Source organism: Callorhinchus milii, unplaced genomic scaffold, assembly GCF_018977255.1.
Source record: "Callorhinchus milii isolate IMCB2004 unplaced genomic scaffold, IMCB_Cmil_1.0 Scaffold2, whole genome shotgun sequence".
NCBI lineage: Eukaryota > Metazoa > Chordata > Chondrichthyes > Chimaeriformes > Callorhinchidae > Callorhinchus > Callorhinchus milii.
Window position 1 is genome coordinate 52,549,015 of NW_024704743.1, and position 15,796 is coordinate 52,564,810.

The following is a 15,796-nucleotide window of genomic DNA, read 5'->3' on the forward strand; positions in this document are numbered from 1 at the left end:
TCAGAACTTTGAATTCCTACAGTCTGGTCTGTTGCTCCAATGCAGCGTTGGGGTAGTGCTGCATTGCTGAGGTGCCGTCCTTTGGATGAAACATTAAACTGAGGCCCTGCCTGCCTGTTTAGGTGGACATTAAAGATCTCATGGCTCTATTCAAAAAAGAGAAGGGAGTTTCTCCTGATGACCTGGCCAACAATCCTCCAAATAAAATTCAATCTCCGTAAACCCACTTTTGCCAAAAATGACTATAACAGCTCAGCAGTGCCACTAGCAGGTGTGCTAAATACACTTTAATACAACTGTTATTAGTTAAACAATACCTGGGAAATAGCATCTGTGTCACATCCTCCACTTGAGTAACAATAGCAACAGGCAACAAAACACAATGCACAATTGTATCATTTGGGTGTTGATAAATATTTTCAGGTGTCAACAAATTTAAATATTGCTTTTTATTTAATACCAGCAACAAGTGAAAACTTAAACAACTGTAATCTATTGCGCTCACCAACTGCAACTAACTAAGCCAAACTAGCACCTTACCGGCGAGTACATTTTATACAAGGAGTACATTTTCTGTGGTGAGAGTAAAACACTTTCACCAAAAAGTGCCTGAGTGTCACACAATGAACTTACTGAAAATAGCAATCTTTTCATTGGTGTATTTATTATGGGAAATACAATTAGCAAACACAGTGAAATTATTTGTTTTTTTTATTGATCATCTTAACGTAAATCCCTCCTAATTGATCATCTCAAGAGAGAGCCAAACATCTCTGTATGAAAGGGAGACACCTAATCTGCCATATTCACTTTCACCACTGTCACTACTTAAAAATTTGTTGACCAGGCAATCTTTCATTTTCTTTTCCTCCCTGTGAGGAAACGCCTCATTCAGCATCCTCACTCTAATTGTAGCACAGATATGCTGAGAATTCATCACCCAGCGTATTTAGACATCAGACCGCAATGTATGCTCTTATTTTTTTCACATACTGACCCGGACGAAACCCTGACTCCGCTTGACTGGCACCGGCCTTCTGCTTGTCCCTCGCACCCTCTGCCCCACCATCCGAGGTCGCGGTTTCAGCCACTACACCCCAAAACTCTGGAACACTCTCCCTCAATCCCTCCGCCTTTCCCCTCTCTCCCCTTTTTCAAGTCCCGCTTGAAAACCTTTCTCTTCAATCGTGCTTACGGCCACCCCCCACCCACACCCCACCCCGCTCCCACCACCTGGTTCGGAGCCACTGTTAAGTGCTCTGAGATGCTACTCAGCATGGAGGGCACTATATAAATGCGAGTTGTTGTTGTTTTTCTTATCACATCAAAGTCTCAAAGTGCCTTATTAAACTAAGGTCCCACCTACTTGTTGTGATGGACATTAAAGATCCTGTGGCACAGTTCAAAAAGAAAAGGGAGTTTCTTCAGTCCAATAATCCTTCACATAAATTTGTAATTCATGTTATGTTGCAAAAGGTTGTTGTGTTTAAGCACTCCAAGATGGAACTTGGCAAGTAGGAACCCGTTTGTTAGTTGATTGGCAGATCACTTTCTGGAGGTAATAATCCCTCAAATAAAAATTCTCAATCCACGACTGTTTGTGGGACAATGCTGTGTGCAAGTGGCTGCTGCATTTCGCCCACAAAATGCAGTCAATTCACTTTACAATATATTCTGTGAAACGCTTTGAGACATCTCAATGAATTAATAAGGCACAATATCAAAAGCAAGGATTATTATTATTAAAGTGTTATGTGCAGTGATTGTTTTTGTAAGGAAATAATAATGATTTGCATTTATATAGCATCCTTCATGCAGGGTTGTGACTTGGGGCGCTTAAACACAACAACTTTTTGCACCATAAGGTGAATTACAAATTTATGTGAAGGATTATTGGACTGAAGACACTCCTTTCTTTTCTGAACAGTGCCACAGGATCTTTAATGTCCATCCCAACAGATAGCCGGGTCCTCAGTTTAATAATAATAATAATCCTTGCATTTGATATATCGCCTTAAAACTTCGAGACATCTCAAAGCACTTCAAATATACTGTAAAGTGAATTGACTGTATTTTCGTGGGTGAAATGTGGCAACCAATTACACACTGCAGTGTCCCACAAATAGTTGTGGATTGAGTGACCAAATTTTTAAAAAATTATTTTTGAAGGGATTATTACCCCCGGAAAAGCGATCTGCCAATTGACTAACAGCCAGGTTTCTACTTACTGCTAGGTGAACAGAGGCATGTGGAGTGGAGTAAGGAAACTTGCCTAAGGTTTCGCCCTGCCGGGAATCAAACCCAGGTCCTCTCGCTTGCGAGGCAAGCGCTCCAACCAATACGCTACAGGACTCTGCATATAATAGTAATAATAATAATCCTTGCATTTGATATAGAGCTTTTCACGTCTTCTCGACGTCTCAAAGCGCTTTACAGAATAGACTGTAAAGTTTGTAAAGACTGTATATTTGTGGGCGAAATGCGGCAGCCAATTGTGCACACATCTGAAGTGTGATATCTCATCTGAAGGATATCTCATCTGGTGCCTGAAATTAACCACTTGCACAATAGTCAAAGATTATTGTATCTTTGAATGCCATAGAAATGCTTCTCTGACCACAGATGTTCACTTCCACCTATTTGCAAATAAGTCAAATAAGAAGATGGCAAACTTTCCTGCAACTTACCCTTGTAAGTCTGTTAGCTTACACAGGGCACTTCAGCTACTTTGGGAGGTGAATTCTTTGTTTGTAAATACAGTGTCAATAATACAGAATCTACTTCCTAGTATCACTGCCAGATTGTCTCCCTGACCTGGTAGTGGTTTGCTGTATATAGTGCTACTGCTCAGTGCTCCCTGAATAAAGTGGCCTCTTATTGCGACTCAGCAGCATATAGGAGTCCTGCATATCTCACAGGACACAATCATACTAACCCTCCTGCAATACATGGCAGTGCTGAACAGGGGAATGGCATTAGGGGGGCAATGGTAAATAATGCCTCATATCGGCGCTGTTGCCCGCGATGACCAGGATTTAAGGTGCGGTTTCTATCTGGAAAATGAGTTTGTCTCGGTGTTTGCAGGTTTGTATTTACTTCATGTCCTCACAGGGAGAAGCGAATGAGAAGCCACTTCAGCACTGTGAGCAGCAGTGTGCCTACCTACATCCGAGCTTTGTCAACAGTGTCAGTGCTTATCCTTATGAGAGACACCGTTTGCGCCAGACATACAGAGTGAGACAGTGAGAGACAGTGTGTGTCAAACATATAGAGTGAGACAGTGAAACATAGAATACAGAGAGAGAATGAGACAGAAATAGAGAGAATGAGACAGTGAGAGACTAAAATACAGTGATAGAGAAAGTGAGAAACAAATAATGAAGCAGTGAGAGACACAATTTAGAAAGAGATGGTGAGAGACAGAAATAAACAGTGATAGAGATTGAGAATGAAATAGACAGTGAGACAGTGAGACAGAAACAGAGAGAATGAGACAGTGAGAGACAGATAAAGATAAACTTAGAGATAGTGAGAAACAGAAATAAAGAGACAGTGACAGACAGATATACAACAACAACAACAACATTACATTTGGAGGACGTCCCAAGGCGCTGGACAGTCAAGAGTTTTGGACCCGAGCTGGGGGTCGGGATCAGGGAGGGTGGAGGGCAGGGGAGGAAGGAGGCTGATCGAAAGCACAGTCAAAGAGAAGGGTCTTGAGATGAGTCTTGAAGGAGGTAAGGGAGGGGGTGAGGCAGAGGGACTGCGGGATGGAGTTCCAGAGGGTGGGTGCAGAGTGGCTGAAGACCATCTGACAATAGTAGGGCGGGCGAGGCGGGGGATGTGAAGCAGGCCAGAGCTCACTGAGCGGAGGGAGAGAGCAGGATGGTAGGGGGTTAGGAGGTCGGAGAGATAGGGGGGAGCAAGACCGTGGAGGGCTTTGATGATGAGGAACAGGATCTTGAACTGAATCCTCTGTGTGATGGGAAGTCAGGCGAGGATGAGAGTGATAGGGTCACAGCGTCTAGTGCAGAAGAGGACTTGAGCTGCCGAGTTCTGGATCATCTACAGCCTATGGAGGGAGGAGTTGGGGAGGCCGACAAGCAGGGAGTTTGCACAGTCGAGCCTCGTTGTAATGAATGTGTGTATGAGGGTCTCGGCGGCCTGCGGTGTGAGACAGTGGTGGAGCCGGGCGATGTTGCGGAGGTGGGAGAAGGCAAAGTGGGACAGGGCATGGATGTGGGGTAGAAAGGATAGACCCCGAGGTTCCAGACTGGCTTAGTAAGGTGGAGTGTGCAGCTTTGGATGGTAATGAGGCACCTGAGGTGTGGAGGGGCTGACTGGAGCCAATCAGGAGAGCCTCGGTCTCGTTGAAGTTAGCTCTCATCCAGGACTTCATGTCTGTCAGGACAGTAGTGGTTCTGGAGGCAGAGAAGTGCAGTTGGGTGTCATCCGCATACATGTGGAAGTTAACCCCATGTCTGCAGATAATGTCACCAAGAGGGAGCATATAGACATTGAAGAGGAGAGGATCAAGGACAGAGCTCTGACGAACGTCGCACAAGACGGTCTGGGGGCCAGAGGAGAAGTCGTTTGTGGAGATGAAACGGAGGCGATGTGAGAGGTACGATCTGAACCAGTCAAGAACAGAACTGGGAAGGTTGAGCTTGAGGAGAGGGGGTGGATAAGGATAGAGTGGTCAACGGTGTCAAAAACAGCAGAGAGGTCAAGGAGAACGAAGAGGCAGAGGGAGCCCTGGTTGCAAATGGACAGAATGTCATTTGTCACTATGACCAGGGCGGTTTCGGTGCTGTGGGTGGCACGGAAACCCAATTGGAGGGGTTAGTGAAGTGGCGGGAGAGGAAGCAGTGAAGCTGGGAATCAACAACTTGTTCCAGGACCCTAGAGAGGAAAGGGTGGTTGGAGATGGATCCAGGGAGGGATTTTGAGGGAAGTGATGATGGCCATTTTTATTGGGTTTGGAACAGTACCAGTGGACAGGGAGAAGTTTATGATGTCTGTGAGTAGAGGGGCAAGGAGCTGGAGCTGAAAACCGGGTTCACAAACACACTTTCATACATCCAGCTCCTGGAATCCACCACCTTTATTGGCTTGAGTGAGGTAAGCAGCTGCAGCTTAAGCTCTGAACCTCCAACTGAGGGAACCATCACTCACTGGAATGGGGAGTGTGTTTGAGTTGTGGGCAGGAAAATAGACGCAAAGCTCTTACGCAATTCATGCTGAATTGTGGTACCCACCAGGAAGTTGACAGGGAGTTCCTGATACCTACCATTCCCCCCTAGAGATGACTCTAATATGCACATGTTGGATGTGAAATGAACACGTGACTCTCCTCCTGAGAGGGTGGGGGAGGTGAGCAGAGTCTCTTTGGGACGAAGCTGGCTCTAAGGTGATATTGTTTACAGTGGAATTGAGTCAACCCTTTGTGGCTCTCTCTGTGGTTTGCCTCCTGAGGCAGGAGGGTCTGCAGTACACTAGGGAACTACTGATGAGAGGCCGGTCACCCTGGCTCAGGGTGGGGCTCCAGTTGGGTGGGTGGGGTGGAGGTGTCTGTGGTGGGGGGGATTCTTCCCACTTGGCTCCTGGTAACCCTACAAGCTAAAGACCTAACAGGTAGAATAGTTCCATCCTTATTAAATGTAACTCAACAACATCCTGTACAATACAATACAAAATTATATTTGTAAAGCACTTTTCACGTGGGGAGGACATCCCAAAGTGCTGAACAATCAGGGATTAGGACCCGAGTGGGGTGGGGGTGGGTGGGTTGGGATCGGCAGGCTGGAGGGCAGAAAGGGTTGGAAAGTGGCCAAAGGCACAGTCGAAGAGGAGGGTCTTGAGGCGTGGTTTGAAGGAGGCAAGGGACGGAGCGAGGCGAAGGGAATGTGGGATGGAGTTCCAGAGGGTGGGGCACAGAGGCGAAGGCCCTATTGCCGATGGTCGGGCTGGCCGTGGGACACAGAGCAGACCAGAGCCTGCTGAGAAGAGAGCATGGACAAGTTGATAAGGGGTTAGCAGGTCGGAGAGGTAAGAGGGGCAAGGTTGTGGAGGGCCCTGAAAGTGAGGACGAGAATTTTGAACTCAATCCTCTGAGGGATGGAGAGCGAGTGGAGCCGGCCGAGGGTGGGTGTGATTGGGTCACAGAGGCTGGTGCGGGAGAGGACACGAGCTGCGAAATTCTGGATATTCTGCAGCTTTTGTGGAGGGAAGAGTTGGGAAGACCGACAAACAGGGTGTAGTCATAGTCGAGCCTGGCTGTAAACCTATATCATGACCTGCAGCAGCTTCGCTATCAGTGACGTGAGACACACCAACCTATAGTTCCTGGGATCTTCCCTTTTCCCTTAAACAATGTAGGGACATTTGCCACTCTCTAGTCTTCTGGGCTAACTCCTGTTTCAATAGATTTCTAGAAAATGATAGACAGGACATCTGTTATTTCATCATTGACAAGTTCCTCATGTTTTCCCTATATAGAGGCTTATATTGTGGTATTTTATGTTTGACCCTATCGAAGGGGGAGGAGTAAGTTGCAATTATTTTTGTGAAATTTTAGCATATTTCTCACACATTTTTGTGCCAGTGTGAAGGATGGCTGGAACATCTATGACACGTCTTGCTCATTGGAGCTGAAGCAAACTAACGTCTCTCATTTCATGCATCATGCACTTTGGAGCTGCTCCACATTTCAATCCTGGCTTGTGTGGTCATCCCACTTTTATTTATATGCTGCTCATGGTATGTTATTGCCATCATCCTCTGTGTACTCCTGTATATTTGATGGGTTTCTAGAAGTATTTCAACATACTGTAGTTAAGTAAGAAATAATAACCATGCTTGCCTGCCATTCTATGCAAGTTATGTTTTGAGTCTGTTTTGCAGCTGTTGAGCACTTATACTATGTTGTGTATTTGTTTGTATTTTTTAAAATGATCGTTCCCTGCTTTTTATTGGTGTGTGGTGGGCAACAGAAATGTCAGGTTTCCAAAAACTGGAAGCAGCATTGAATAGATTCTGGGTTAGATGAGGGTCTGTATGTGAGTACTATTTGAGCTCATATTTTTTCTTCCTTCAGAATAACTCCAGCTGCCTCATCGATGTTGTGTGTTGGTTTGAAAGAAAATAGGTTGTCTGTCAATTTAAAACTAGGAAATATTAGTTTAAACTAGACATCAATGCTATTTATTTATATGTGGATAAGACAAATTATTAATATTTATTCATAAGAGAAATATTTTTCTAATAACCACTAGACCATCATTAGCTCACAATGTATGGCAAACAAGCTAGTCCGCCTGCTTGCAGTGAATAAGAATTCAGTGAGGTACCACACAAAGAATATATTATGACTTCTGTTTCTAAATGGGCATAAACAAATTAACATTTATAAAGCAGAGTTAGGTGACATCAAACTATTTTGATGTAAAGTGGTTTTCCTGCATTCTCTTTCTCTCCCTTCCTCCCCACTCAAAAAAAATGGTTCTTTCTCTTTGACAGCATTGATTTAACCTGAGGTATTGTTCCACAGACAACCTTACAGCATTCTTTCCCCAAAAGCCCATCCTTCATGAACTTAATCAGTGAGTATTGAAAAGTATTTTCAGGCATTGCAAAGAGGCATCACACCTTAACTGAATCCTGTTCTCATATGACAACCATATGTCATGTACATATTTTCCACTAGAAATTCCCCAAATAATGATCGGTAGCAGGAATCCTGGCTGATATTCTTACCTTCCGACATCTAGGTTTCTTAACGCCAGATTCAAGTATTCATTTTCAACCTGTCTTTGCTGTTGCAGATCTTTATCAATGATAGTTTAAAGTGGCAGTTTCACACCCAGACTTCCCCTTATGCTACTAGAGCAGTTGTGAGTTTGATTGGACCATTTTAAACCCAGTAAGTGATGACTGTCATCTGTTCCTATTTCATATTCTGTGAATCCGTATCTCTGTCACTAACTACTAGTGACTATTCTCCTTGGGTGGTGGTGGGGTGGGGGGTGGGGGCTGGAGGAGGTAATTGGGATCTCCTTGGAGCTGAACTGGCTCCAAGGTGACATGTTTGGCAATGGAATATCGGAATCGAGCTGCCCTCTGTGACGGTCTCTAGTCCGATTCCTGAGCCAGGCGGGTCTGCAATATTCCAGGGCTCGGCTGATGATATCACCACAAAGCTGGCTCATCGGCAGGACCTGGAAGGGTAGACCAGTCACTGGGGATAGGGAGTCATCCCACTCAGCTCCTGCTAACCCTGCAAAAGCGAGAAACCTTGCCAGACAATGATATCACTGGCAAGCTTTGCGGTTTTACCTGATTAGACTCCAGCAGTACAGCAATACACACTCTGGGATCCCAAAGCCGTAGCTCTTGCCAAACTGCTCCTAATCCATTCCAGAATTAGGTAAGCAGGATGTGTTCCTCCTGCATTCCATTCCAACAGTTTATCTCTGGGTTTTCCATGTGTCGGTGGGATGCATGGAATTCTCAGTTTAGTTTGGATGCCCTTAAGCATGGTGATGGGTTTCTGCATGTGTCAGGCAAATGTCAGGCCAAAAAACTCTTGCGGTGAAGTGCTCATTATTAACTGTTGAAAGTGCTGCCAAAACTATGCAAATTGAACATTTTTATAATTTTCACTAATATTAAATAACAATATTCCTTTTAAAATTAATTTCTTAGATTTCAGCAATGGATCCCATGGTTGCTGCCAATGTCAACTTTACTCTTGAGCTGTTCAAAAAGCTAAATGGAAACAAAAACGGGAATGTTTTCTTTTCTCCATTGAGTGTTTCAGCTGCTCTGGGCATGGTGTATCTCGGTGCTAAAGGCAATACTGCAACTCAAATGGGCAGGGTAGGTAAAGAATTAATTATTTCTTTAAAATGTTCATTGTCAAGATTATTGATCTGGTTGTTCATGTGGATGTAAAATCTCATTCGAAAAGAGAAGAGTTTCTCCCAGTGTTCTGGCCACCATCCTCCAGATTAATTGATTGTTCATCTCATGGCTGTTTGTGGGAACTTGCTGGCTCATATAACTGCCATTATACATACACTGTAAACAGAAAAAGAAGTATATATAGTTAAAAGTAACAGGTTAATTTTGTTGCATTGCACAATCTGATAATTTAGCACATTACAAAACTGCAAGTTTAACCCCAAGATATCGGAACAAATTTAACAAACATTTTGAATTCCAGTAAATACAGTAGAGCACTAAAAATGAGTTCGCGATTTAAGAAAAATAAATGGAAATGTTTAACTTTTTTTTAAACTTCTTCAGGTGCTTCATTTCAGTGAAACTGACGACATCCATTGCGGATTCCAGGCACTACAAGATGCCTTTAATAAACCTAACTCAACCTATCTCCTGACTGTAGCAAATCAGCTCTATGTAGACAAGACATACAATCTTCTCCCTGTAAGTCATAAGTGAAAAGTGCATAACATATTGGAATTGGATAAAAATGATACTCTAGGAAACCTCTTTTGACTATTATAGTCCTGAAGAATATTCATGGTTGTTCTGATAAAAAAAACAAATTGGTTTACTTTAGTCCCTCTGTGCTAGCTTTAAAAAAAAGTGGGTAGATTGCAATACAATACAAATTTTACATTTGTATAGCATTTTCATGTCGGGAGGACGTCCCAAGGCGCTAGACAGTGAAGGATTTGGACCCGAGCGGGGTGTCGGGATTGGGGAGGGTGGAGCGCAAGGTGGGTAGGAGGGTAGCCGAAGGCTAGTTCGAAAAGAAATGCTTTGAGACACGAGGAGAGAGCTGTTGGCAAATACTGAGATTAAATAATTGACTGTCTGTAAACGGGAAGTTGCACAATTACTCACTCTATCTTTAAGCCTAATATTATACTCGTAGATCTTATGACTGGCCAGCAAGATCCAGCTCATTCAAAACTCTGCTACCCATATACTGACCCGTCACTCTCTGGCACCTCCCTCCCTCTCCAACCTCCTCACTCCCTAATCCACCACCTCTACTGCCACTACTTCCCAAAACTCTGGAACACTCTCCCTCAATCCCTCCGCCTTGCCCCCTTTCTCCCCTTTTTCAAGTCCCGTTTGAAGACCTTCCTCTTCAACTGTGCTTCCACCCCCCCCACCCCCCCCCCAGCTCGGAGTCAGGCTCCACCACTATGAAGCGCTCTGAAACAGTACCTTGCGTGGAGGGCGCTGTATAAGTGCAAGTTGTTGTTTCTAACCCTGCAACCCAAGTCTGAGAAAGATTTATAGATTACTGGGAGNAAAAAAATAGATGTATTTTACACAGAAACTTGTTGAATATGAAATCTGAAGCAAATCTGAATATGAAGCAAAAGGGCACAAGCAGTGTATCGGGACTGCAGAATGTGGGAATTAGTGGACAGTGAGACTGACCCGGATGATCACATCTGTGGGAAATGCCTAAGTCTTGAGTCACTCCAGTTCAATCTTTGAGCTGCAGTGCGAGCTAGAGACACTGCGACACATAAGGGAAGCGCAGAAATATCTGGATAGTTTACTCCAGAACACAGTCACCTCACAGAGAGAGAGAGAGAGAGAGAGAGAGACAGGTTCAGGAAAAGGGGTGTGTGACTGACAGTCAGCAGGGTAGGGGCAACCTAATGGAGGCAGGGATGGTGGAACCACTGGAACTAGTCCTGACCAACACCTGTACAATACCCTTGCTCTCTGTGGGGATAAGGAAGAAGGCTGCAGGGAGAATGGCCAGAATGCTAACCAAGTCTCCGTGGAGCAGCAAGCAGTTCAAGTGGGGTGTACGAGCAGAATCAAAATGTTGTAGTTATAGGGGATTTGATAATTAAGGGGATAGATGGTATCCTCTGCAGTCGCGATCGAGAGTCCAGGAGGATATGTTGCCAGGGTAAGGGAAATTTCAAAGCAGCAATAACAACAACAAAATTACATTTGTATAACGATTTTCACGTCGCGAGGATGACCCAAGGTGCTGGACAGTCAGTGTTTCGGACCCAAGCTGGGGGTCAGGATCAGGGAGGATGGAGGGTAGGGATGGGGGAAGAGGGTGATCGAAAGCATGGTCGAAGAGGAGGATCTTGAAGGAGGCAAGGGAGAGGGAAGGCGGAGGGATTGTGGGATGGAGTTCCAGAGGGTGGGGGTAGAGTGGCTGAAGGCCCGCCCACCCACCAATGGTGGAGCAGATGAGGCAGGGGACTGGACATCGTTCCAAAGCTGGAAGGAACTTGGAAAGTACTTAAGTACTTAATCAATTTAATATAAATTAAAAAGTGGTAATGGAGAAAATAATGGGACTAAAGGTAGACAAATCTCCAGGATCTGATGGATTCCACCCCAGGTATTGAAAGAAATAGGTGAGGAAATTATAGATGCATTAGTCATAATTTTCCAAAGCTTGTTATATTCGGGAATTGTGCCCTTAAATTGGAAAATAGCAAATGTCACTCCTTTACTAAAAGGAAGAGAAGGAGGGAGAAACCAGATAACTACAGACCTGTCAGCTTAACTTCAGTTGTGGGGAAGTTATTGAAATCTCTTATCAGGGACAGAGTGACTGAGCACTTGGACAAGTATGAACTAGACAAAGAGAGTCAGCATGGATTTGTGAAGGTTAGGTCAAGTCTGACGAATCTAATTGAATTTTTTCAGGAGGTTGTTAATATGGTGGATAAGAGAATGTCTATGGATGTCATCTGCATGGACTTTCAGAGGGGATTTGATAAGATTCCTTACAAGAGATTATTAGCAAAAATGAAAGCACATGGAATTGGAGGTAACCTTGCGACGTGGCTTGGGAATTGATTGGGAGGCAGAAAACAGAGAGTAGGGATAAAAGGAATGTTCTCTGACTGGTGGGACGTGGCAAGGGGTCTGTTTGGGAACATCAACTCTTCACCATGTGTACGTACATACATACATACCTACCTAGCCACTGGAACTCCATCCCACAATCCCTCCGCCTGCCCTCTCCCTTGCCTCCTTCAAGACCTTCCTCTTCGACCGTACTTTCGATCACCCTCCTTCCCCATCTCTACCCTCCACTCTCCCTGATCCCATTTGCTATTTTCCAATCTAAGTGCACAATACATACCTACATACACACATTACTTGGACAAATGGATAGTTTTAAGACTTTGTGTCTGCAAATTTGAAGACAACACAAAGTTAAGAGGCACAGTAAGTTTTGTAAATGGGAGCAGGAAGTTACAAAGTTACTTAGACAATTAAGTGAGTGGCCAATACTGTGTCAGATGGAATTCAATGTGGGGAAGTGTGAGGTCAACCACCATGGATCCAAAAAGACAAAGCAGAATATTTTCTTAATGGGGAGAAACTAAGAACTGTGCAGGACCAAAGGGTTTTGGGTGTCCATACACACACACATCAATTAGAAAAAGTAGTCAAAAAGCCTAATGGAATGCTGGCCTTTATCTCAAGGGGACTGGAATATAAAGGAGAGGAATTGATGCTTCAGCTGTATAGAGCCTTGGTCAAATCCCACTTGGAGTACTGCGTCCAGTTTTGGGCACCGCACCTCAGGAAAGATATATTTGACCTGGAGGGGTTGCAATGCAGATTCACCAAAATGTTTCAAGGGCTTAAATGGTTAAATTACGAGGACAGGTTGCATAAACTTGGTCTGTATTCCCTTGAGTTTAGAAGGTTAAGGGGTGATCTGAATGAAGTATTTAAATGATAAAAAGTATTCAATAGGGTAGCTAGAGAGAAACGATTTCCTCTGGTGTGGGAAATAACAAGGGCGTATATCTTAAAATTAGAGCTAGGCCATTTAAGAATGAAACCAGGAAGAATGTTTTTCACACAAAGGATAGTAGAAATCTGGAATTCTCTTCCCTGAAAAGGCTGTGGATGTCATTTGTCCATTCAAATTTTCAAGGCTGAGGTGTATTTTTTAGGTAAGGTTATCAAGAGATATGGGGCAAAGGCAGGTATTTGGAGTTGAGGAAAAGACCAGCCATGATCTAATAGAATGGCGGAACAGGCTTGAGGGGCTGAATGGCCTACTCCTGTTGCTATGTTCTTATGTTGAACCTCAGCGTATAACAGAATCTAAAATAGAATTGGATAAATACTTAGGCAAAATATTAAAAGTAATGAGAAAAGAGCAGAGGAATGAGATGAGAGTAGATTGCTCCAGTGGGAGACCAGAACAGAACCTCCTTCTGTGCCATATACATTCTATGAGTTTAATCATTCGTAATTAATAATCATTCATAATCTAATCATACCATGCTTCTTCAGTCACCTTTCCGGGTTAGCAAGCAGAACTGTCAAGTACCTTGGGCAATCCTCCCAAAGTGAAAGGCACTAAATAGATATAAATTTGTATTGTGCTGTACTTGAGTGTAATGATGCACTACACTTGGATATTCAAAGTAAAAAGACTTATTGTGACTTGTAGTACCCCAAATGTAAATTGTGTACTTAAATCCAGATGTTTCTGGGATACTTAACCTAATACTGTGAGAAATTTGTAAAAAGAGGAAGTGGACCAACCATGTGCCCTACATTGATAAAGCGTTGGTTCCTTTTATTCCTGCAAACCAAGACGAGAAAAGTTTCTGGAGCCATCACTGCCATTACATTTAAGATAATTCAGAATTTTTAAAAATTCTTGAGAACAGCCTTAAATTTGGAAGCCATTTTTCCACTTCTTTTCCCTGTATCTCAGTGTTTAGATTTTGTGCTTGGATTTGCTAGGAATTTGTTGCTTCCATCCGGAAATTATACCAGACTGACCTGGAACCTGTTGATTTCATCAAAGCAACAGAAGAAGCCAGAAAGCAGATCAACTCTTGGATAGAGACAAAGACAAATGGTAAGGGGTGATGAAGAAGAGGCCCACTAAATCTTCCCTGTCTCGCATGAGTTTATAAAGATCAGGAATATCTCCGATTGGATTTCTAGTCTGCAAAGAGTTATCTGATTTCAGCCAATGTGGCAAGAAAATTGGTCTGAGTGCCTGGTACAGTAGGAAAGGAAATCAGGAGCTTCCTCCTACTGATCTACAACCAGTGACCACTGCTTGATGTATAGATGTCAAGTGAGGACAGCTGTGATGTGATGACTTGTTATTTAGGGAGTTGATGTTCATTGTCTGACCTGATGCACGAGGGATGACAACTTAAATGCACTAGAGACTAATGCCCCAGAGAGAGTCGCTGTTTTCAGAGGTGGGAGCAGGGAGGATGGAATTAATTACTTTAAGTGGTATCTTAAATATTGCTTCATAGGAAAATAACATTTATATTTCTCTAATTTCCTTCAGGGAAGATACAGAACTTGTTGGATGAAGGTAGCATTGATGACCTCACAAGACTTGTTCTAGTGAATGCAATCTACTTTAAAGGAAACTGGATGACACAATTTCAGAAGGCAAATACAATAGAACGACCATTCAGAATCACCCAGGTAATGAGGGCAACAGAAAAATTGTCAAGAAGTTCAACCACTTACTGCTAGCTGTATTCTTCTAATCTTTCTGCAATTTTGTGAATAAAAGGTATTAGAAATCTGCTAATTTTGCTCTTACCTATTCACAGAATGAAACTAAGCCTATGCAAATGATGCACTGCAGAAAACGGTTTAACATCACTTGTATTAAAGAGATTCAATGCAAAATTCTCGAACTTCCTTATATGAACAATGAGCTAAGTATGATCGTCCTGCTGCCTGAAGATATAAGAGATAACTCTACTGGACTAGAACAGGTACTTTAAGGCCCCTCGTACCAGAGATAGACAGAATTTGTTACTTCAAAGCATCTCGGGTCTCAAACCACTTCAATTACTGTGAATAACAATTTGCACATGAATGGCTCCTTTCATGTGGTACAAACATCTCAAAGTGCATAACCGCTTTATCAGGGAGCATTGAGCAATGAAAGTGTGATGACTGTGGCGGGTGCATCTATGGGTGGTTGTGCTTTCCCGCTGGTAAGCAGTTGCTTTCTCAGGCGACTGTTTAAAATGAATACATTTAATCAAACAAATAGAAAATACGGTAGATGAACCTTTTAAAACTAGGCTCTAGATATTTGGGAATAAGATGACCGTGTCATTGTATTTTTTCTACAGCTTGAAAAAGGACTCACGCTTGACACACTGATGGACTGGACCAGTCCGGAGAGGATGCATATGGTGGAAGTTGCAGTAGCTCTGCCAAAATTCAAGCTTGAGGATCAATTTGACCTTGAATCGACCCTCAGTGATATGGGAATGAGAGATGCCTTTGATGACACACTAGCCGATTTCTCTGGAATGACAGAAAAGAATGATTTGGTTTTATCAAAAGTTGTTCACAAAGCCTACGTAGAAATTAATGAGGAGGGAACTGAAGCAGCAGCTGCCACAGCTGTTGTAACACGTACAAAACGATTTACAACAGTCAGTACATTTGAGGCCGATCATCCATTTTTCTTTTTCATCAGGCACAATAAGACCCATACTATTCTGTTCTTCGGACGATTCTGTTCTCCCTAAGCTAGCCCAGCCTCTGCAAATGTAAATGTGTGTCATTCAATATTAAACCATCAGCAAAACACTTAGTAGCAAATGAAATGTCAAAGACCTGAATTGGTAGCTGTATCTTACCTGGGAGACTGTGGCTTTGACGTGCACAGTATGTTTGTTCCTTATAATACTTTACCCCCTTTCTCCAATTTTCCCTCCTCTCCTACAATTTCATTTCCTCTTTTGAAGGGACTCAGTTTTGCAGGTCTCCAGTTCCCTGGACTTGCTGCCTCTATTATCTTACCAAT

The 15,796-nt window shown here is 43.3% G+C and overlaps 1 protein-coding gene across 4 annotated transcripts; it reads left to right on the forward strand.

Moving 5' to 3' along the window:
- Positions 1-2,821: 2,821 nt before the first annotated feature.
- Positions 2,822-15,579, forward strand: LOC103184841 (leukocyte elastase inhibitor). 4 transcript variants are annotated; one of them, XM_007903063.2, is made up of 8 exons: positions 2,822-3,040; positions 7,824-7,921; positions 8,704-8,877; positions 9,307-9,444; positions 13,738-13,855; positions 14,306-14,448; positions 14,580-14,747; positions 15,114-15,579. In XM_007903063.2, the coding sequence occupies exons 3-8, from the start codon at positions 8,713-8,715 to the stop codon at positions 15,516-15,518; spliced, it is 1,137 nt and encodes a 378-aa protein (XP_007901254.1). In that variant the 5' UTR covers positions 2,822-3,040; positions 7,824-7,921; positions 8,704-8,712; the 3' UTR covers positions 15,519-15,579. The 4 variants fall into 4 exon arrangements, with proteins under 4 accessions (XP_007901254.1, XP_007901251.1, XP_007901245.1 ...); XM_007903060.2 differs by lacking the exon at positions 7,824-7,921; XM_007903054.2 differs by lacking the exon at positions 7,824-7,921 and having other exon boundaries at positions 3,029-3,084.
- The last annotated feature ends 217 nt before the right edge of the window (positions 15,580-15,796 follow it).

Coding starts and splice junctions, on each gene's coding strand:
- LOC103184841 (XM_007903054.2), top strand. CDS start 3,061: ATGAGTTTGTCTCGGTGTTTGCAG. Junction 8,878..9,306: donor CTGCAACTCAAATGGGCAGG/GTAGGTAAAGAA, acceptor AAACTTCTTCAG/GTGCTTCATTTCAGTGAAAC. Junction 9,445..13,737: donor AGACATACAATCTTCTCCCT/GTAAGTCATAAG, acceptor TGGATTTGCTAG/GAATTTGTTGCTTCCATCCG.